General features: G+C 37.1%; 1 protein-coding gene across 1 annotated transcript; it reads left to right on the forward strand.

Moving 5' to 3' along the window:
- The first annotated feature begins 5635 nt into the window (after positions 1-5635).
- Positions 5636-18994, forward strand: LOC122074618 (protein TONSOKU). The gene is made up of 20 exons (XM_042639522.1): positions 5636-6041; positions 6550-7350; positions 9552-9728; positions 9933-10024; positions 10171-10269; positions 10809-11281; positions 11379-11422; positions 11556-11825; positions 11956-12103; positions 12905-13024; positions 13396-13496; positions 13658-13781; positions 13969-14081; positions 14525-14636; positions 14956-15060; positions 15160-15226; positions 15339-15459; positions 15571-15744; positions 18100-18217; positions 18306-18994. The coding sequence occupies exons 1-20, from the start codon at positions 5769-5771 to the stop codon at positions 18845-18847; spliced, it is 4074 nt and encodes a 1357-aa protein (XP_042495456.1). The 5' UTR covers positions 5636-5768; the 3' UTR covers positions 18848-18994.
- Positions 18995-23486: the final 4492 nt, after the last annotated feature.

A 23486-nucleotide genomic window follows, 5' to 3' on the forward strand; every position in this document is an offset into this window, starting at 1 on the left:
TTTCTCATTAAATTTAATTTCATTTCTTAGAAGCATTTTTGCGTGTTTTTTGAGAAGAGATTGATTGTTACTGCTCATAGATGTCTTTTTTCATGTTCATTTTTTTTTTCTAGGTGGGATATTAAAAAAATGGAAAAAAAGAACGATGCCTCCTAATATGTACTTATGTCAAGATACAACAGGTGCAACAAGACTATGCAACCCCACACTGATGATGCTCATATGTACCTTCCAATTAGTTGCTCCCCCTGATGTGGAGCTACACCAAATTCAAGAACTCAATTTTATCATTAATTTAAAAAAAATAATAATAAATAAATAAAACAAGGGGCAACCAAATAAGATTACTTGTTTTAAGTACACCTTATAATTACTCAGATTGTGACATCCCCAATTTTATTGGATTGGATTGAAATACTTGTCTTGTTAAATCAGTGCAAGTAAAGCCAATGATAGCTAACAAGGTTAGAATGTGGTTTGATACCTCACTTTGGCATTTAAACAAAAGAAAAAAAAAATCCTCACTTTGGTCCAATTTGGACTCTGACCCGAGAAAGATGCTAAAATAATATATTAATAGAGTCAATGACAGAATTAGAATAAGGTTTGATGGGATTGTGCGTTTTACACCATCAGCCTTATCGTTGACTATAACTAGGTACCACCTTTATATACTATATAAAATACTTAACATTATGGTAAAAAAAATTAAGAAAAAAAATGTTATCAAGTCGTGTGGATTACATTCAGGGTTCAGACATAGATGGAGGCAAAATATTCAGCTCCCCTCGTGAACATGGAAAAGAAAAGAAAAAAAAAACCCAACCCCTATTGATACTTCTACGTGTCCCCTTATTGTTTAGGGCCGCACGACTACATAGTCTTCTACCCAAAAGGATAATAAAATATTCATTAAATTAATAATTCTACCAACCATACCATGTGAATATTAACTCCTATCACAATTTCATTTTAAATTGGTTGAACAATATATACTGGCCTATAAGGTTTTTCATTATTCTTGCTGAGACAACCACTATTGGTTAACCTCTTTCATGCCATATACATTGGACTCTGTTCAGATACCATACATGCACACAAATTTTAAATGCAACAATTCAAAGTGCCTATATAACTGTAAATACAACAAAGAGTAAGGGTTCTAGAAGAAAGACGATTTTTTATTTTTTAGGTAAAGAAGAAGATGATTTGAATGGAGCTGTTTAGCACTTGGGAGGTTTTGAATGTTACTTAGAAATTTTTGATGTATGCAACTTGGGGTGGCATTGTAACAACTAGATATTTTTTTGAAAATCCACATGGCACCATAGTTTATGTCATCAATATTTTATCATGTATGGGAATGGACGTGTGTGGACTGTGGATCCATTTCAGCGTAAAACAAGCATGGTAAGTGCATAAAACCGTGTTCATAATTTCTTAGGATTGCAAAAATATCATTTTGTTACTAATGAAATTTAATGACATTTATCTAATTTTTGTATTTCATTAAATTTTTACTTTTGAATTTTGAGGTAGGGAAAGTTTTCCTTCAGGTGTGCGTGAAGGAAAAGTTTAATCGTCAATGTCGCCCCCCTTACTTATAAATAGTCAATAATATCCCTCATTCTTCCGCCATACCTTATAGACGCCTTCCAAATCCATCGGTCAAGGGATTACTCAGTCCTTTGAGGCATTACTCCTCAATTTGAAAAAAAAAAAATTATATTTTGAGGCAAAAAGTACCCTTGCAACTCAAAAGTAATTTTTTCCATATATTTTTGTTATACCAAGAGAAAAAAGGGTTCACCTTCCAGAACATCTACCTTGTCATCATCTACAAAACATAAAAAAAGTTGAATAGATACCATTAGTTGCACATTCTAGAGATAACCCGTGCATGCCATTTTGAGGGGTTAGGAAATAGAATCCAAATATATTTTAAAAAATGATATCCGAAAGGGTGATGTTTTTCATTATCCAGGGTGAAGAGAGAATCTCTTCATTCACGGTGATTTCATGTTATGATTAGACTCTTGGAATAATGACTCTCATCATTAATTGCCACCCTTTACTAACAATGTTTCAAAATATCTTTCCTTTGTTCAATCAAAGGGTGAGATTTCATAGCAGAAGAGATTCTCTCTACACCATGGGTGAAGGAAAACTCGGTCCTATCCAAAATATGGAATTGAACAAAATGTTCTTTGATGCTATCCTAAGAACTCACATTCCAAAGTGTCCAAACTCAAAAGGGCGTCCCAATTGGCAATTGAAATACCAAATCATTTTTCATAGAAGTTTCAAAACCAAGATAAGGAGGAAGATAGGACCGAGTTCCCTACATATCATTTAAACAAAATAAGGATTGAGTTTTCACCATGGGTACTTTAAATTCACATATGAGATATAATATCATGAAGGGTATTTGGAAAAGGTATTAAAACCTTATGGTGGTTTGTGAATCCTAGGATGGAACGGTAAACTTAAACTTTATCCAATAAAATTTGTTTTAACAATAGAAGAAAAAGAAGCGGTAAAAAATTATCATGATAGGCAGTGTTTTTGCTTAACGTTTTGTGAACCCAAAATAGGTTTCATCAACTCCCAACATCTCATCACATCTGTCATCCAAACTTGGAGGCTGAAGGGCAGTTTTAAATCATACAATACACTTTCCAATCCCACAGGCAACACTACATAGCACTGTGGCCATGCATCTTCTTTTAAAAATCATATAATCCTTTGTTTATTTCAATATGTGGGTTCATCACAAGGATGCTACTTGCTTAGTAATTATCTTCCAAAATCCTATAAGGATGCTACTTTCCAATCAAGCTTTCAAGAACCATGACCACTGCGAGAAGCACACTGAGTGAGAGGAAGTGTCTGTTAGATCAGAATGCATGCCTGGACCATCACATTCAGAAGGCCAGCATCATCTTAACGTGGCTGAAAGTAAGTTTGTTCTGCAAGTCTCTCTGCAGATTTTGTCCTCCAGTAGTGTTTTCTCAAACCACAAATGCATGATGAATTGTTCATACCACAAAAAAGTTTTTTCAAAATTTTTCAAAATTATGAGTAACATACAAGCGTTTTCAGCCTATATGGTATTACTCTAGTAGTACAGAAGTGGTACCCATTATATGCAGAAATACCTGAAACTTGACATTGGTTATACTAAGGTGGCAGTTGTCTACCTGACACACCAATATATATCGGCCAAGTCAAAATGTCCTACGTGAATTACGTCCGCCACTAAGAAAATCGATAATCTGACCCCCAATAATACCTGGAGTTATGGGCAAACGGATTCTTGGTAACCCCACCAAGTACGAGAGTAACGATCCAAACACACAACTCCACATTACAAAATAGGTAAACAACACACAACTCCGCCTCGTAACCCATATGTGCATAGCTGTTCAATGCACAAGCAAAGAACCCACCACTATAGGCAAACCAATAGCCACTCATATACATTACGTCCACCAAAGACACAATCCACCACCAGTCCTGCTACGATGTAATAAGGATTTGCTAGAAGAAAGCTCGATAGCCCCGCTCGTTAATCCATTTATAAATATTACTAATTAGATGATGGGGCATTTGGCTACTTTAAGAGAGTCATAGTTATTTCCGCCATTTATCGGTGCTTAATTGGATTTCTTCATTTTGACATTCAGAGCACTGGGCAGAAATCACATTGCGTGAGAACATCCTCAGGGACTATCGCAATGCTTTGTTTTAATTAAACATTTGGATGTGTTTAGTAAAAAGATATCTCATCAACAAATGTTTACAGTTACATTAAATTTTCACAAGAAGAAAAATACCAATGATTTTAAACATCAATCTAAAAACAGAGAATAGATACAAAGACATCCAGAAAGAAGAAAGAAGAAAGAAGAAAGAAGAAAGAAGAAAGAAGAAAGAAGAAAGAGAAAAACAGTAAGGGAAAAAAACAGAATTAATATAAAATTCTGATATTTAAGACCAGATCGGTGCATGAGAGTCAGGAATGGTTTAAATTCTCCAGGAAGCCCATTGCCATGCGGAAAGAAACAGAGTTCAAATCTTTCAGTTTCAGGTACCATAGACCTAAGTTCAAACTCATCTTCAACCACAACTACTAACACAGGATAAAGAAAATCAACATCCCAACCTGTAATTGTTTACTCCTTTTTATGAGTTCTGCTGCACATCACCTGTGTCTTCACCATTGACCATTGCAAGGCTCTCAACATAGGAATAAACAAAAAAATCATTCAGCTTACAACAAGGATACATGCTTATAATGTTATTGGCGATTGGCTCGTCGTCACAAAGTGAATCCCAGCAGTTCTTGAAGCCATACAGCTTTATGAGTCCAAAACCATACCTATTAATTCCAGTGTGGCATCCATCCATAAATCTTGGTATGTCTAACTCATTAAAAGATAGCTGTTTTGTCCAAGTATTCTCCAATCCATTATCCACTTTCACCCATAATTCATAACTATTCAGGATAATTATATAGCTAAATATAGAAAGACGGCCTTTCAATGCAGTCAAGTCCAATACTTTTGGTCCAGCATTATCAAACATGGGCAATGGAATTTCCTCAAACTTCTCCTCTCCAAAACTAAATGCAACAACAGATTTCAAACTATGCACAATCCAATGAGGACAACCTCCAAACACCTGCGGTTTCGACTCCCAAAGACGGTACTGAACTTCTCCAATGCTTCTCCAAGAACTATTCCCCACTCTCAGTGTATACACAGTGGCTTCAACTTTAGAGAGGCCAGTCCTCCTTTCTTTACCACCTGTAATTGCCAGGACTTTGAATTTCCCAGAATTATGATCATAACCAAACCCTAAAGCAATGCGACTGAGAATAATATCATTATTATGGGCCGGTAATTGCTTGTGCTCTCCTGTAGCAGGATTCCATAAATACACAACTTCTCCATAACAACACTCATGGGTTAAGCACACTAATCCATAACAAGAACCTACCACTAGAGTTGGACTTTCGCAGACCGGATTACTGAAAGGGATTTTTAGTTGTACTGGGAAGGAAGAACCAATATTTACTTTATATATCAAGGAATGAATTGTAACGATAAAGGTAGAACCATTGTCGATTTCGATCTGTCGATTCAAGTGCATTTTAATGAAATTAGGGTTGTGGAATCGAGAGTAGTCTCTGATTACGCACCTCAATTCCAAGAGAGTCTTCACAGGTAGACGCAAGAAGATTTCATCTATTACTTCATTTGGGAGATTAGGCAATGCCGTCGTAGCAGACATCCTCATCTCCTTCCTCAGTTTCATCCTTTCTCGTCTCTGTTTCTTCATTTTCATTCCCGTCACTCTCTTTCTGGCTTTAAGAAGAAGAAGAAGAAGAAAAAGGTTGTGGTTCCTTTTCTCAAGACGACGATCCATTCTCATCCGGACCGACTTTTTCTAGAACCGAATCGGTTCTCGGTTCGGATTTCGGATCATACTATCGCTCATGGGAACCAAACCGAACCGAAACCCAAAAAATGATGGAAGGATGGAATACTATCCTCCCCGGGTGGCGTAAACCAAACTTTTCCTTCAAAAATCGAATTTAGAAGAAACGCATTTTAACATTTTTGGCGGGAGTAGTCAAGTTCCCACCGCCTCATTTTGCTTCGATAGTTCGATCTTTCAATTTGGCTTTGAAGCTCCAAGTGAAAGAAGAACAAAATCACGCAGGGCAGAGAGACAAAGCAGAGGTTTGAGAGAGTAGTAAGTAAATGGCGAGAGACGATGTTCAACTGACTCAAGCGAAGAGAGCTTACAAACATGCTTCCGCAGAGGGCAATCGTCAGGAGGAGGCCAGATGGGCGAATACTATCGGAGATATTTTGAAGAAAAGAGGAGAATACGTTGAAGCTCTCAAATGGCTGCGAATCGATTACGAAATCTCCGTGAAGTATCTCCCCGAGAAACAGCTCCTTCCCACCTGTCAGTCTCTTGGCGAGGTTTATCTCCGTCTCGAACACTTCGAAGACGCTTTGGTCTACCAGGTAAAATTTGATAGCATTTCCCTCTCTCTCTATAGTTCATCTAGTTCAGTTTTTATCTTGTTTAAGTTTAGATTTAGTGAATTCTTAGATACTGGATGCTTATGTGAAGATCCCGTCCAGTTTCTAGGTTTTAGCTTCACCAATTTTGTTTTGGATTCATTCAAGCTATATGCTACTGACTACTTTCGCAATTTCGTGCTATGGTCGTTTCTTTTAGAACCCTAATCTCTCAGGTGCCCATTTAGATCTCCTTTTGGACTCCAATTTTTTTCGGATTTATTTCGATATCGACTACGGTTTATTTTAGCCTCACCGGTTTCGTTTTATTTATATATTTTTTTCTTTCCCCAATCGCTTTTATTCTTCTTTGAATCACTACTCAATATTCTTTCAATGGTGTAAGCTTCGAGTCCATCAACTACCAATTCTTCTCTTCCTTTTCTATGGTCTATTATTTTATCTCTTGTAAATAGAATTTGAGATTTACTTTCATGGTAATGGATCCCAGAAAAAGCATTTGGAGCTTGCCAAGGACGTTGATGACCTCGTTGAGCAGCAAAGAGCCAGCACCCAACTTGGTCGAACTTACCATGAAATGTTTTTAAGATCTGAGGATGACATTTACTCTCGTCGGAATGCTAAGAAGTATTTCACAGCAGCCATGAAATTTGTTCGGATACTCAAGGAAAACCCATCATCTAAGTACTCTTCATCCTTCCTCAAAGAATACATTGATGCCCACAATAACCTTGGTATGCTTGAAATGGATCTTGACAACTTTGAAGAGGCTGAAAAAATTCTTCTGGAGGGATTAAAGATCTGTGATGAAGAAGAGGTGGCTGAAGATGATGATGCACGCAGCAGGCTTCATCACAACCTTGGGAACCTTTATACGGAGCTAAGAATGTGGGACAAAGCTCGAGAGCATATTGAGAAGGACATAATAATCTGTCAGAGAATTGAACATTATCAAGGAGAGGCAAAGGGGTACATCAACCTTGGTGGATTGCATTACCGGCTTCAGAAGTATGCAGAAGCAAATATGTCCTATCAAAAGGCGCTTGAGAAAGCAAAATCCATGGAAGATGAGGATGCTTTGGTTGAGCAGATCAGTCAGAACATTGAAATTGTAAAAGAAGCAATTAGAGTAATGAATGATATGAAGAGTGAAGAACAAAATCTCAAGAAGCTTTCAAGAACCATGACCACTGCCAGAGGCACACCGAGGGAGAGAAAGTGTTTGTTGGAACAGAATGCATGCCTGGACCGTCTCATTGAGAAAGCCAGGACCATCTTAGCGTGGCTGAAAGTAAGTTTGTTCTGCACGTCTCTCTGCATATTTTGTCTTCCTGTAGTGTTTCCTCAAACCTCAATGTATGTTCAATTTGTTCATAACACAAAAAGGTTTCTTCACCCATTTGTTCCCTTTTGGGGTTATAATTTAAAATTTTGAATAACATACAAGCATTTTTAGCCTTTATGGTATTACTCTAGCAGTACAGAAGTGGTTACCCATTGTATATAGAAATACATGAAACTTGAAAAATGTATATTTTTAGTAAAAATATATCTCACTAACAAGTATTTACAGTTCATTAAATTATCTCAACAACAAAAATACCAATAACTTGTAATAGGTATTGGGTTTCCTCCTCTGAGGAACACATCTTCCAAAAGGAGACATCATCCACTAGATTTTGACCGTGAGAAGAGTTCCACTCCTCACATCCTCTTTTCTTAAAAAAAGAGGAGAATATGCCCATAAAATTACTCCCATCTGTGAGTGGTGATTACCAATCTATTTTCTTTTTCTCTGGCTTGTTTTTATGAGTGTGAGTGGAGAGAAAAAAAAAAAATTCTATTGGATGCTTTCTCTCTTGCATTTTTCATACGTGGATTTTGGCATGACAATATTCTCTGTCAAGGGAAGAAGAGAAGGTAGTATGGGGTTTTTTTTTTATACTTGTATTTGTCATGTTGGGTATTAAGGTCAGAGTACTGTAGTCTTTTAAATCCACCTATTATGCTGTGTTATTTTGTTTGTAACCCCATTATTGGTTATAATGGAAGGTTTTGCCTAGACTAGGTTCTGTAGTTTTTCCCTTTGACATTTAGAAAGGCTTTCAACATTTTAAAATTGGTGTATTCTTTTGTTGTTGATTTGATTACTCATTTGCATTTTTCTTGTATTTATGCATATTAGGTCGTCATGTTTCTTCACTAATTTGCACACAGATAGGAAAGGGTTTATTTTGCCTAACAAGTGATATCATAGCGAGGTTGCGAGGTTTGTGCAGTCATGTGTTGTCCTGATTCCAAAGCATGAGAAGCCTACCCATGAGAAAGTTACCCATTCCCAGCTATTCATAATACGTAGTGGGGCCTTGCTTGTGCTGGTGTTTCTAACGGTAGTTCTTTTACAAGGACAAACTCTGACACAAAATCTAATTTGTCGTTAGTTGTAGTATTACTTAAAGGGGGGAGAGGAAACTTCCTCAAATATAAATTCGTGTATGATTATAACTCTATTTATAATGACCAAATAAAGTGATTTTAGGGATCCTAACCAAATAAACTATCCTTTCAAGTTACCATAACAAAAATTAATTTAAACTTGTTAATGTATACATTTACATTGCCCTTACCTAACACTTCAAGCTTTTAGGCTAAGTGATAACGAGCTTGATATCAAAGCAGTGAGGTCAAGTGTTCGATTCATGGGAAGTGCAACAGGTTTCCCTGACACTTCTTCTCCCTCGGTGCCACGTGAAGAAAGAGATCCCACGTGAGCATCACATGCAAGGACTATGGGATGAAAGACCTGCACGTGTGGGGGAGGGAGTGTTGATGTATACATTTATGTTGCCCTTAACAGTAAAAGCTGAGTGGCAACAAACTAAACTGACCAAATACTTGCTATAGAAGATTCCAAACAACATAAAATACCGACTGACAATATGACATAAAACGCTTAACTAAAAAGTACTCTTCCTAGACCAAACTAACTTATGTAACAAACACATGAGACCCACACAATCTTATCTATATAAGTAATCACACATGCAAAATTAAGACATCATATATGGGCTTATAAAGATGTTGATTACACCAACAAACCCAAATATAAGAATCCATGGCTCACGAAACCCATCCATGGGCCAAAATAAATTCTTTCTAGGTTCAATTAAACAATTTTAACTCCATCAACATGCCTTATACCCTATGTTGCTTTTGCTTCTCAATTCAGGGCCTCAGGCTACACATTGTGTTTGGTGTTCATATTTCCAATGAAATTCAGTTGGAATAACCAACCAAAATATTTTGGTTCAAAACAATCAAAGCCATAAAAAAATTACAGGAGTATCTGAGATGTTAAATTAATGCTGAAATCACTGTACAATACTTATATCATGATCAAAATCAGATCAGAAGTTAAAATTTAATACTTTTATTTTGTTCTTATTGGGTTTAAAGTATTTCTGTTTCTTACCGCAATATTTGGTGTCCTAGCATCGTGAATTTGCCAAAAGAAAGAAAAGAGTAGCAGGTGAACTCTGTGACAAAGAAAAGTTGGGCGATTCCTTCTTAGCCATTGGAGAATCATACCAGAAGCTCAGGAACTTTAGCAAAGCCCTTAAATGGTACATGAAGAGCTTGGATGCCTACCAATCCATTGGAAACTTGGAGGTAAATGTGTATATAAAGTTCTGAAATTTGTCAAGAAACATTTTTGAAACCAAAAATGATGATGATGGGATTTGAAAGGATAACTTTTATTTTGATTTACTTGAGTCTCAAATATGGACTAGACTGTACCTATACATGGTCATTGATTCCACCAAAAAGGTTTTATTTGTGATTGATTCTCATTCTGAATTGTATTAATTTCAGGGGCAGGCATTAGCGAAAATTAATATTGGAGATATCCTGGACTCCAGTGGGGATTGGACTGGAGCACAAAAGGCGTTTGAGGAGGGCTACAGGTAATTATCTCTCATAGATCAATAATTCTATTCGTTTTGACTTGAAATGACATGGTTATGGGTATTGAAGTAAAAATTTTTGTCTATAATAATGGCTTTCCAAGGTCATACTGCTTTTTGCTCATGCTCTCTTCCATATATTACAGAATTGCAGTTCAAGCAAATCTTCCTTCTGTACAGATTTCAGCTTTAGAGAATATTCATTACAGCCACATGATAAGATTTGACAATATTGAAGAGGCCAGGTAATTGTTGGTTCATGCTAGATTGCTTCTTCAGCAGTGTGTTGAACTCTCTACTTTGGCAATGATTAGTCAACCAACTTGTCTTCCCATGATTTTATTGACTGCAATGAAGTAAAGTCAATGCATCCCATATCATGGACTGGCCATTGCTTGGTTGTCTAATTTCTATTCAATCTGTTGAATGCCTGATTGTTTTTTCTCATTTTGAGTAGTAGAGTATGAAACTATTTCATCAATTTATTCATTTCTTCAGTGGGGAGTGAAGTAACTCTCAACACCCTCCTGCCAAAGAAAATGGCAGATCACTGAAAACTGAATGATCTTTCATTCAAGACTTTCTACATTCACCTATGTTACTTGATTTTAATATTCAATCATTTATATAGAAAGCATACTTGTATAATAATCATGGTCTATCCACAGCATGCCTTAGGAGACTAAAATGCCTATTTATTGCTTGAATTTCTTGCCTAAATTGTTCATAAGAGCTTGACTATTATGTGAACTATGTTTCTGAATGTGAAGATGCTTTTGCTCAGGAGGTTACAACTCAAAATTGACAATTTGAAAAACACAACCAAAATTGAAGAGAAAAATGTGGAGGACTGCTGCTCTGAAACAGAAACAGAAGGGGATGATGGTTCAACAGAAGCCAGGTCCCATGCCTGCAATTCACCAAAAATTAGTGAATCTAATTCTAAGAGATCTAAACCAGTTACCATGGTTGAGGAGTTCAATGATGATGTACCTCTAATTTCACTTCTTCAGTCCACTAAGAATGTGTCCAGAATGAATAAAGCTGAACTGAAAAAGACCGGTGTTTCTATGGAGCTGAATGAAGCTTTGCCCAAAGGTTTGATTAGACCAATTGGTAGTCAGGAGCCAGCAGTTGGTCGTAAACGTGTCCGTGTAGTGCTCTCTGATGATGAAAGTGATGAGCACAATGAGACACAGTACTCAAGAGGAAGACATAACAATTGCGTAGTTGAAGATTATGCAACTTCCTATAAATGTAGGTTCTGATCTTTATTTGATTTGACATTTATCACTTCTATTATCTGGCATTTTTATTTGCACTCGTAAATGAAACTGATTCATATTTCATGCAGCTAAAGAGACTGATGCACTGAATGGTTCTGTTAGGGACTTTCAGGTAACATGTACAACATAACTGCCAACCAGGTTCTCAGATTTGTCTCCTTCCCACTCCACCCTTTTTTCTGCTGCTGTGTTGTTGTTGGAGTTGGTCAAGTGTCTGATTCTTTTCAAAACTCATGGTTGGGCAGGATTTCTCACGGCATATTCCCTCCAAGGATGTACTTAGTGTCTGCACTCCTGTTAATCTTGATGCAAGTACTTGTTCCAACAGATCACAGACCCATGAAGTAGTTGCTCTAAACAGCACAGGCTTGAGATCTTTGCCTGCTGAGGAAGTTGCTGATGCTTCAAATATTGCCGTGAGCAGTTCTAAAAATGATTATCATGATTCTGATAACCTGACACAAAAACAAAGTGGTGCTGACCTCCATATACATTGTTCTAATGATGGATACGGTGTACGTATTTATAATCTCTAAATGGGTGCCATTAATTGTCTTACGCAAATGAATACATGTTGTTCTTCGAAATTATATGCATTACTTATTGGATTTTGCTAACCATTGTGCTTCTATTTACTAAATGCAGCGAAAAATCATATTTAAAATTGATGGACAGATGGTACACGTGGATGCACATTCATGGATAGAGGGTAATGTGCCAAGTATTGAGTGTTTGAAGGTTGAAGTGGCATGCTTATACTATTTGCAACTCCCTGAAGAGAAAAGGGCAAGAGGTAATTCTGCTTAACTCAAAACCTTTTATTGTCTCTGAGATCACCAAAATTGCTTGAAGATCGACTTGGCTAAGAGAATCGAGAAAGGCATTTTGGAGTCATGGTAAAATTATTAGATAAGTTAAAATACACAGGAAAAATTCTAATTTCTAACCATAAAACAAAAAATTTCGAGTATAATTAAAATAGAATAGATATTGGATTCAAATCCCCTCGATATGGTCCATATTTTATTCACCCAAAAAATAAAAAGATAGAATAGATATCTAGAATCTGGGAGAGAATACCAAAACAAGAGTCGTAGTAAAGAATCAGCTGGGGTGATAGGCGTAGTATAGGTTTTTGGTGTTCAAGGTAGTTAATGTTCAATCAGCTCTTCTTTGATCCAAATTAATCTGAAAGATGGAGAGTCTTTCAGAATCTTCATCTGGCTAATTTCTCAAAAAGTTGGAGAGTCGTGAATTCTTCCTGTTCTCCAAATATATGTTATATTTGATGCATTGTTGAAACCTGGTTGTCTTGGCTAGAACAAGAAAATTGGTGCACATGATTGATAGGACTGTATTAGCATTCTTGGTGCTGCTGAAAAGCTACCACTGCAATTGGTAGTCAGAAATTCTCTTCAGCAAACTCGTCTGCCTTTCAATCCTTCATTAGTTGTGATATTAATTGTGTGAGTAGTGGCTAGCCTAGGTAGCTCTGGCTCTTATATTAGTTGTTGCAATCCAGCTTGCCTTTCCTCCTTGCATTCATTCTCTCTTGTAGTGCTAATTTTTTCGTAAAAATGCCATCCCTTTGCAGGTCTGCTGCCTGTCATTCGGCATATGAAGCATGGTAGTAAAATTCTGGAGTCCTTAGATCCAGATGAAACTTATAAGGATCATATATTGGCGAAAGGCTGGATTGAAGTAGCTATTGATGGTACGAGCTAAGCACCATAATTTTCTTAAATAGAATGTCTTTACTTGTTAATTAGACTTTACACTTGTTTCTTCCATGGTCAATTCTTTCCTGTGTAGCATGGCCCCTTCATCTTTTAAAATACTGGACTATGTTGTGACTTGTATAATAATCAGGCATTTGGTACTTCTGTGCAAACAATTCTACTCTTTCCTTATTCTATTGATCAGTATTGGCAATGTGCCCAATGTACCCTTTTCCTTGTGTTGATTTGTGATGGGGAAAGCTTGATTGTGGAGTTGATGGATATACAATAATAGAAAAGGAATCTGCAGGAAAGAAGAGTGAAACAGTTAAGATTAATGTTCTGCCTATTTTTGTATTTTTTGCAGGATGGGTTCACAAACGTCTGATGAAATTGTACATTGATTGTTGCAATAAGTTGTCTGAGGCAATCAATATGAAGTTGCTTAAGAAACTATACAACTTGGAGGTAGGCATAACGTTTACATCCAAGCTTACTTGGCAGATCCTTGTACTTTAGGTCTAAAATTATCCAATATATCTGTTACAGGAGACTTTATAAAATCTCATACGTCCTTGAGGAAATTTTAAATTAACTCTGAAGTTTGTGTGGTCTATTTTGTTTTCTAGGTTTCTGACGATGAAGTGATCGCGTCTGACTGTGAAATGCAAGATATAACAGTAGCACCCTTAATAGATGCTCTTTGTGAGCAGAAGACAATTGCCATGTTAGATCTTTCTCACAATCTGTTAGGTTAGAATTTCAATATCTTACAATTTTTTATTTAATTATTGTTGGTTGTTTTCATAGTTGTATAACATACCCTAATCATTTCTTAAATGTTTCTCATACTTTCACACAAGTGTTCAATGTGTTCAGATACCAGTCAAATTTAAGGTTGTCTGTAATGCTCACTGTTGATCCATCTGGTCTGTTCCAGGAAATGAAACAATGGAGAAACTCAAGCAAATATTTATGTCATCAGACCAAAAATATGGTGGTCTTACTTTGGACTTGCACTGCAATCGATTTGGTCCAACTGCTTTGTTCCAGGTTCTGAACATATTTTCTATTACTATCTCACTTTCTGAGCTTGAAAACTAATCATGCCTTCCCTCTTCGAAACCCGCCCACCCCACCCAAAAAAAAAAAAAAAACAGTTTTTGCATCACAATCTTTTAGATGGATACGAGATCCTGGGAAGCTTGTAGAAATTTCTGTAATGACCTTAGATGGTTTATTATCAAGAGAAACCAAAAAACTAGGCATGGCATCTCAAGGCTGAGCAATTTTGCATCATAAAATTAAACAGACCACAATAAGGTTAGGGTACGAAAATATTAATTCAGTGGCAGAAGTGAAACCTATAGTAAACTTGCATATCTGTATAAAGACTGAGATTGCCTCCTGGTACACGATAAATACTGTTGAACATTCCCTAGATGCTGTGCTTTTGATGACTTCCATAATTGCTCTTTTTGTTTTGAAATCAACAGATATGTGAATGTCCTGTGCTTATTGCTCGACTGGAAGTACTTGATATCTCAGGGAATCGTCTAACAGATTCATGTGCTTCCTACATTTCAACCATCTTGAAAAATTGCAAAGGTGTGGTGCTTTTCTAGCTGCTCAGCTTACTTTAGTGTTGCTTGGTTGGTTCTTGTTAACAAATACTGGTTGTAGCATACTAATGGACATTAATAGTTTTGTTATCTGATTATACATGTTTGTTTCTATATGTTAAACATAGATCAAACCATTCTCAGGTTATGGTGGAGCCATCTTGGGCTATAGTGATCCTATTTATTGCCCAACTACATCCACTTATAAGGCTGGCAATCTACTATGATTCCCTTCCCTCCCCCCCACCCTACCCCACCCAAAAAAAAAAAAAAGCACTGGCTGATAAACGTTTTTTGTTCTGTAGCTCTTTATAGCTTGAATATAGAGCACTGTTCTATTACGTCTAGAACCATTCAGAAAGTTGCTGATGCCCTGGATGCTGAATCTGTACTGGTGCAATTTTCCATAGGTACTCTTCAAGTCTGTTAGAACTTACCCTTGAAATTAGTTTTTCAACTGTTCTTATTCTATGCTTGATGGATATTTTGAAATTCACACCCCTTGACAGGAAATAACAACCCTATCTGCGGAAATGCTATGGTTAATCTATTGGCTAAACTTGCTGGCCTGAAGAGGTAAGTCTACATAATTCTTTTTTTTTTCCCTTAGTTGGGGGGTTGTTCTAGGAAGAGGCTTTCTGTGAGCATCATTATAGTGAACATGCTAGAGAACTTTGCATGTTTTCAGGTTTTCAGAACTGAATTTGAATGGCATAAAGCTAAGCAAGGCTGCAGTTGATAGCCTTTGCCAACTTGCTAAAACCTCATGTTTGTCAGGGTTGATGCTTGGTGGTACTAGTATGGGAGCTGTGAGTAAATTTTGTAGTTTTATTCCTTTTCAGTTTCATGGTGGATTTCTTGAGTTCATGCCACGCAGAGTCCTATCTGCTTATCTATTACCAATATTCATGACATTGCAGGAAGGAGCGCTACAGTTAACTGAAGCATTGCTTGGTGGATCACAAGAGTTGATGAAGCTTGACCTATCATATTGTGGACTGAAATCTCATAACTTTATCAGATTCTGTTTGGACTTCACTTCGATTTCTAGTATCGTTGAGCTGAACCTTGGAGGAAACTCTCCTGGGCCAGAGGTTTGTTATTTCTTTCTTGAAGGTGACATGATTCATTTGATTTTGTATTAGATCCATACTTCATACCAAATTTTTTTTTCTGAGAAAATGATTAAAGGTACTGAGATAGCGCAAAAAAGAGAATAGAGTAATATTAAAGTGTCTTATGTCCTCAAGAGTTGCAATATTTCAGGATAACGACAGCCTTTTCAATCAACATTTAGGAAACTGGAGTTGTCATGAAGTTTATGTTCTCGACCATGACTTGTTTAGATTTAAGGCCGTCAAGATTTAATCTACATTTTCCTACACTCAAAATAGAGGTTAAGGGGCATCTAGTAGTGTCCCATAAAGAACCTTTCAGATGTACCCAGGAAGTAATCTATGACTCTTATGTCTGTTTTGTGATGAGTAATTTGTGTTTTCCTTACATTCCTTTGTCAAAACTTAGGTTCTGAGTTGGATCATGTTTGCATGTCCTGCTTGCTTAGAAGATTTGAGAACTAATCCTTCAGAAGTTTAGGTCTCAGTTTTTTATCTGTGACAAATGGGTAGAAACATGCTAATGCCCTTCTTCAAATGCCCTCCCACTTCTAAACTTGTACTATTTTTTTATTGTGATCTTCCTTAAGTTCTGATTGATGTATTTACTTATTAGTTTCTAGCATGGTATATTTATGAAACCTAAATCAAATTTATTTTAACATTATATGTTACTGGAAAAGTACTGTGTTCCTGGAAGACACTAGACACATCCATGTCCTGTATGTTCAAGTGTATGAAGTGAAGAAATTTGATATATGTCACGTATGAGCCTGTGTGAGGCCTCCAAGTCCTCCCTCCAGCTTTCTAACACTTTTCCCCACTCTTCATGCCCCTATCAAATCATGAAGAGTACTCATCTCAAGTTGACACCACCCTGGTGGTGCCTGTGCTCCACTCGTTCAAAATTCTGGGCCACCATATTGTCATCACTCAAAATTCATCCTAGGAAAACCTATCCATAAATATAATGCAATTTGGTGAAAAATTCTGTCTAACTGAACATGGATAGGTTGCTAATGTTTTGTAAGCTTTTAATGAGGCTATTCCAATGTGTATGACAACACAAGTTTGGTGGAGCAACATGGTGTGTAAGAGGTTTGATACCTTGATAATTGAACCATGGGTTGAAACTGGTTGACATAGTGGTTCAGGCTCTCATTGGTGACATAGAAGCCATTTATCATATACTGATTCTAATAACCATCTTCAAATTTCCATTTGTAACCTCAATCCCTGGTTTAACATTTGGTACATTAGTTGGTTTAACATTTGGACATGAAAAGGTCAGTTGCATCTGAATTAATGTATTATTTGGATCTACATTAGCTGTGTAAATCCAACTGGGATCTGTTCATGTAGATCTAACCGGAGATCTAATTAGGTCAGGCAAACGGGCTGGATAAGTCCAGATCTGAATGCTGAGGTCCCTTTCATTGCATATAGCAAGGAAAACCGGGCTAAAAGGTTCATGTTGGAGCTAATCTGTGCATTGCATAATTTTAGTATATTTCCTCACAATGTAATGCACTTTTTTTTGTAAGTATTTTTTTATTTATTTTTATGTGATATAAAAGACAGACATCTATTCTTTGAATAATATGCCATATTCTGTAAAAAACAAGACACCACAATGTGCTAAAAAAAAATCTCCATATTTTCTTACGTGTCTTGTATTCCTTTTGTTTATAGTATCTTCTCTTTCCTTCTTTTCTTTTCTTTTCTTTTTTTTTTTTTTGGGGGGGTGGGGTTACTATTACTGTGAAAGAAAGAGATAATTCTGAACTGCACCAGTATATTAAGTACTTCAAGAAAAGGCTCTCATGATGGTCCTGGACTTTTGGGTCATGTGGAGGGCTGGTCTTGGGGGACCCACCATTGGATGGGTTGAATAACATGTGGGTGGTAGAACCAAAACAACGAAAGCTGAATTCCATCCATAATTTGAGTTATCCCAATTTCTCCACAGAGAAAATTAGATTGAGTCTGAACTTCCTAGGCTGATAGATGATGATGTGGACAACTGATCTACAAAATTTGAGCTCCAATGGAATTGCCGTGGTAGAAATTTGGATAGTCAGGAGAAGCTTCACATGGTGAACCGTATAGGGAGTAATTGCCCATCTATATATGAGTTAAATTTTACATTTTTCCTTAGGCATGCGCAACAATGGCTCTTGGTATACGTAAAAGGCTTAATGCAACCTTCCATCTTGTTTGGGACTAGCAATTCAAAGAAAACCTTCGGACTTCATGTTCTATTTCTGATGTATTTGCAAATTTTGATGTCCGTTTAGTTCGTTTCAGAGTATCCTGACTAGAAGCATGAAACAGGGTGCTGATGCTTTGGTGTCACTACTCACGAATCCTGAATGCTGTCTGAAAGTTTTGGTCCTTAACAAATGCCATCTGGGTCTTGTCGGAGTTCTTCAAATAATCGAGGCACTAGCAGGTTAAGATCCATGAATCCATAGCTCAAACTTTATTTAAGCCCTCCAAAAATAATTCCAATCTAACTGAAGCTTCACTATCATGTGCAGAGAATGGGTATCTAGAGGAGCTGAATCTTGCAGAAAATGCTGATTTGGACAAAGCAAGTACTTTGGAATATGATGTAACAGCACTAGGGACATCAAAATCTGTAGAACCAGTTCTCAACGTTGCTGATATATCAGCTAAGATATCTGCACCCGATGAAGTTGTTCAACAAAGTTCGAGTGCTGTGAAGGCGGACTCCAATAACCTTGAAGTTGATGATAGTGAAGATGGCCCTATCAGGCAAGATCCCATCTTATCTGGTTGTGATGATAGTTGCACCAGTTCATGTCCAAAAAATCCCCCATTCGTAGATTGTGAATTCGTTCAGGATCTTACTAAGGCCATTGGTATGGCGAAGCAGTTGCAAATACTTGATCTTAGGAATAACGGGTTCCCAGTACAAGTTGCAGAAACATTATATTCAGTATGGTCAAGTTCAAGATGTAGTGGTTCAGCTTCTAGACACATTAAGAATGAAACAGTCCATTTCTCAGTGGAAGGAAAACATTGTTGCAGAGTTAAGGACTGCTGCAGAAGGGATTGATTTATTTGGAAGTAAAATTTGAATTTTTCCATTTCATTTGCGGTTGCCTTTGGACAGTATGAGGCACTAAAGGAAAAATTTATGTAAAAAAATTATTATTTGTATATGACATTCATATTCTATTAGAAACTAATGGGTGTCCAGAAATGACAGTGTTAGCATATGACTAGATTTGATTTCTAAGAGATGATTACAGTTGTGAGAGGAAAGTTTTATAGCCAATGACAGGAAAACTAGGAAGGATTTCACATGTTTGATATTAAAGTTTGCATGCAAGTGCTCATATGAAATAATCAGTGTGTTGTGAGTCCTAGGGTTGCAACAGAGTCAGGTTGGGCCGGATGTTTGAAAATTTCAGTCCAACCCTTAGTCGCTTAACTAAGCCCAAGCCCAGGCCCAGCCCAACCCTAACTTAGGGTCAGAAAAATCCAAACCTGCCCCAGAGTTTGGCCACCTTGATTGGTCCTACAAGATCCATTGAAAACTCATTAAAAGTATTAATTAGGTATGGTATTGGTCACATCCAATATTAATATAAATCGATTGATACGACTGATCTGATATCGATAACTAAACCGTGCTGGATGCCTAAGGATTGAAATTGTCACATCATCAATCAACATAAGCATATTTAGGTGAGTCACCATAGATACTCCATGGATGGGATCGTCGTTAAGAACTTCTGCCATGGTATTTTCCCCTTTCGTTGGAACAAATAAAAAAGAGAAGTGGGGTGTTTCGTAACAAAATTATCAGTGTCTATGACCCTATTGTATTAAAGATCCAAATGTAGATTTGTGTTTGATTAGTAGGATCCTACGTCGGCCACTGAGGACCTTTGTTTTTGTGACCCCTCGAGGAATGATTAAAATGAACACTGATTCTACAGTTGAGATCTGTCTTACACTGTAGTTGTCTGACAATACAGTCCCTACTATGTAGAAGCATCAAAGTTTCAGTGAGGACTTAAGACAAACGGATAACATTATAAGGGTAATACCAAGAATTCGGGGCGTATGTCCCTATCCCACACAGTAATCCTGATATGTCGCAAGCAAAGCACTAGTTTTGATGTGATAAAGACTATTGGCATGTCTACTCACCATCTGTGATGTGATGACGATAGAATACGAATAGGCTTTACAGGTACTGTTCTTCTCACTTATCTCTCACTCTCTCTCTCTCACTTGTAATGTAATATGTTAACAGAACAGAACATAATCACCATCCAACTGGGACATTGGGTGGGTTGGTGGGGAGGTATTATGCTCTCTGCTTTGACATTTTAATGATAAGCTTGATTGGTACAAGTTACGTCTATTGTTTTGTTGTGAGGACAATGGGAATGGAAGGCGACATTAATTGATTTTGACTCTTTGTCCAACTGAGGATGATTTCAGCTTTGATGGGTTAGCCAGTGTGGTTGTTGTCCCTTGTGTGGAGTTCGCAGTGTGAAACTTAAGAGCATCTCTCCAACCAAAATTCAATAGAAGATGAATGGAGAGAATAGAGAACCTCACTCACATCACATGGATTCTCCTCGTTGTTGGTGGATATGGTTATATATGCTCAACATGAGGCCAAATATCAAAGGAACAAAAGATATTAGTGTCTGTTTGCAGGACCACCAATGGTCAGATAATACCTTAATTAACCTCCATGAGATTACATCACTTGTGGAATAGAAGGAACTGGCTACCCATGTCTCTTTAACTGCTCTTTTTTTCTTTTTCTTTTTTTCTTTTTTAGGGTATTGGAGGGAGGGTGGGGGGTTGTAGTCCTTTTGCTGTCAGTGGAAACCCATATCTGTTCCATATTACAGATATGGGCCTTCCTTTGATGAGATGATTAAAGTTATCATCATAGAGATCGAGACCAACAGTTCAGTTTCTTCTTTTGGTTTTCTTAAGCTGTCAGTGGAAACCCATATCTGTTCCATCTTAGATTATAGATATGGGGCTTCCTTTGATGAGATGATATACAGTTATCATGAAAGAGAGACTCTCTTTTTTTTTTTTTTTTTTTTTGGCAACATCATAGAGAGACTAACACTACATGTTATATTTGGGTTGTGTTTGGCTTTTATTCTCGGAATAGATTTTAATTGGAGAATACATTCTAAAACTCAATTCTTTCTATTTTCTAATTTGAGAATGCATTCTAGTCGACCCAGAATCTATTTTTAAAGCGCCTACCAAACACAACCTTGATCAGCACAGTTTTTAAATAAAGCTGATTTTGATCTCTCTCGAAGGCATAAGAATATTTGGTTGGATATTCGGAGTTTAATTCATAGCCTTTAGCCTATTAAAGTTAAACTACTACCATGAGAATGCTCTTAATCTATTAAACAGGCTGCTTATTTTCTTCCCCCCTAGTTTTTAGAATAATTAGGCATAAAGTTTTAGTTGACCCTGAAAGGTAGAAGATGTACAGTTGGGTTGACCCTGAACCTTTCTTTTTCTTCTTCTTCCAGTTACTAGTGAATGTTAGAGAAGAAATTTTTTGGGTCTGAGCAGAAGAAGCTCAATGACGTATTAATGGTGAGGTAATAAGCAAGCAAAGGTGCAACGGATGACTGAGGGTTAAACAATTAAATGGAAAATTTTAAACGGTATCCAGAGAAGTGGAGAATAAGCCAAGTCACCTTAGCTCTTTTGAGGAATGAGGAGAGAAAGCAAACCAGTAGTTTAAGACTTCAAAGAGACAGCATTCAATGTATGCATGCATGCATGAGGTCAAGTAATGGGATTTATTCAAACCCCATGAGGGTCTGGAGCTCCAAGCGGCAACTGGTACTGGGTACATGTAAGCCTTGTGAATTGTTGAGTTGATGATGTGAGCTTATATGGGTAAGGTAATTACAGTGGGGAATCAATCTGGCTGCTTCCATTTATCCATAATTCTGAGATTAAATTATCTTTGAGGGTTCAATCACTGCACACTTCATATATCAACTGAATCTGGGCTGCTTCAATTTATCCATGATTCTGAAATGATCTTGAGGGTGAGGGTTCAGCCACTGCACACTTGATGCATTAACTGGATCTGAGCTGCTTCCATAATGGTCATACTATCAAATTCATCACCAGAAGAACCAACACATGGCATGGGTTCCCTCCTTGGAAACCACAAGGATTCCAACAACAAAGAAAGAAGAACAAGGGAGTGGGGGAAAAAAAAGACAAAAGATGACGACTGACTTTTAAACTTTTGGGTTTTTAGTGCTTGGGGAACCCCATCTCATCTCTCCACTTTTAATTTTAATTTCTGAATCCCAATTAGAGGACGAGTCTTGCAGAGATGGGGAAAAATATACAGATTAGAATCTAGAAAGAAATTAGAAATGATAAACTAAGTAAGAGCTTTGACAAGTTATACTAAGTGGAATCAGGACTAAGGAGTGGATACCCAATTAAAAATAATGAAAGTTCTAATTTTTTTTTTGGTTAGATGAAATTTTCAATTGATGAACCAATGGGCCATAAGACCTTCCCTTCCCTGTCACTTCACAAGTAGTTATTTAAATTATTGATTTAATTTAATGAATTATGGGGATCACAGTTCACAGTTCACAGTTCACAGTTCACAGTTCACAGTTCTCACTGTTCTGGGTCTTCTTCTGCTTTCCACTCTCCCATTGATCCAATATTTGTAATATATTTCTGGATTTTCTGAACTTAATTTAATGCCCATAACATGGCCATAGCACAGAAAGAGAAAAAGAAGTGTTTACATACACTTATTATAGCATTAAAGAAATGTCTATGCGCTCTCTTTTTCTCTTTTGGGATCCCAATAAGTCAAACCTCTTTCTATACTCCCCCTATACTCCCCCATCAGCCCATCAGCCCATCAGCCCATCAGCCCATCAGCCTTCCCTCCCTCCCACCTCAATCATCACAGATCAGTGGACTGAGAAGATGGATTAATTTCAGGACATAAAGCAAATCACTGTCAGCAACCATTAATTCTGCAATTGCGGGCAATTTGTGTCTTCAAACAGTCTTTTAAGTAGTATTACTGAGAGAGCTGGGGGGAGAGCTCCATATCTTAATACTATCCTATTATCTCCCCCACCACCACCACATCAAACTTTCCACCCAGAATTCCTTTTTAGAAGCTTCGTATTCGTATATCTCCACTACCGTATAATCATCTTTCACCCAGAAAATCCTTTTGAGAGTTCTATCATATCTAATAGTCTAATCTTCCCTACCACCATCTTCTTTAACCAGAAATTTATTTCACCAGATCCCAGGGAGGAAGGGGACCATCTGAAATTATGAAGTTGAAAACCCACTTCCCTTCCTCTGTGTTCTTCCGTTTCACAGTTTGTGAAAATCCCATAAGTTCAGCAAATGAAAATTAATTTAACGCATTCAGAGCTAATTCTGACGAACCCTCTTCTCAATTTTATAAATTTTAATCGACACTTAACGAATTCGGACTTGTAACTGTTAAATACTTGAATTATGGGAATTCATGTCAATGAAATATCTGTGGTGAACAAGAATGAACAAGAATTAACGAAATTCTATCAGATTATATCTCAGTTAGATGTACAGCTTAAAGGGCAAAAAAAAAAAAAAAACAAATTGTGAGAGAGAGAGAGAGAGAGAAGATGCAGAGAGGAGAA

This window comes from Macadamia integrifolia, chromosome 3 (assembly GCF_013358625.1).
Source record: "Macadamia integrifolia cultivar HAES 741 chromosome 3, SCU_Mint_v3, whole genome shotgun sequence".
Taxonomy (NCBI): Eukaryota; Viridiplantae; Streptophyta; class Magnoliopsida; order Proteales; family Proteaceae; genus Macadamia; species Macadamia integrifolia.

Coding starts and splice junctions, on each gene's coding strand:
- LOC122074618 (XM_042639522.1), top strand. CDS start 5,769: ATGGCGAGAGACGATGTTCAACTGACTCAAGCGAAGAGAGCTTACAAA. Junction 11,282..11,378: donor TTATGCAACTTCCTATAAAT/GTAGGTTCTGAT, acceptor TATTTCATGCAG/CTAAAGAGACTGATGCACTG. Junction 15,745..18,099: donor GAAACTCTCCTGGGCCAGAG/GTTTGTTATTTC, acceptor AGCATGAAACAG/GGTGCTGATGCTTTGGTGTC.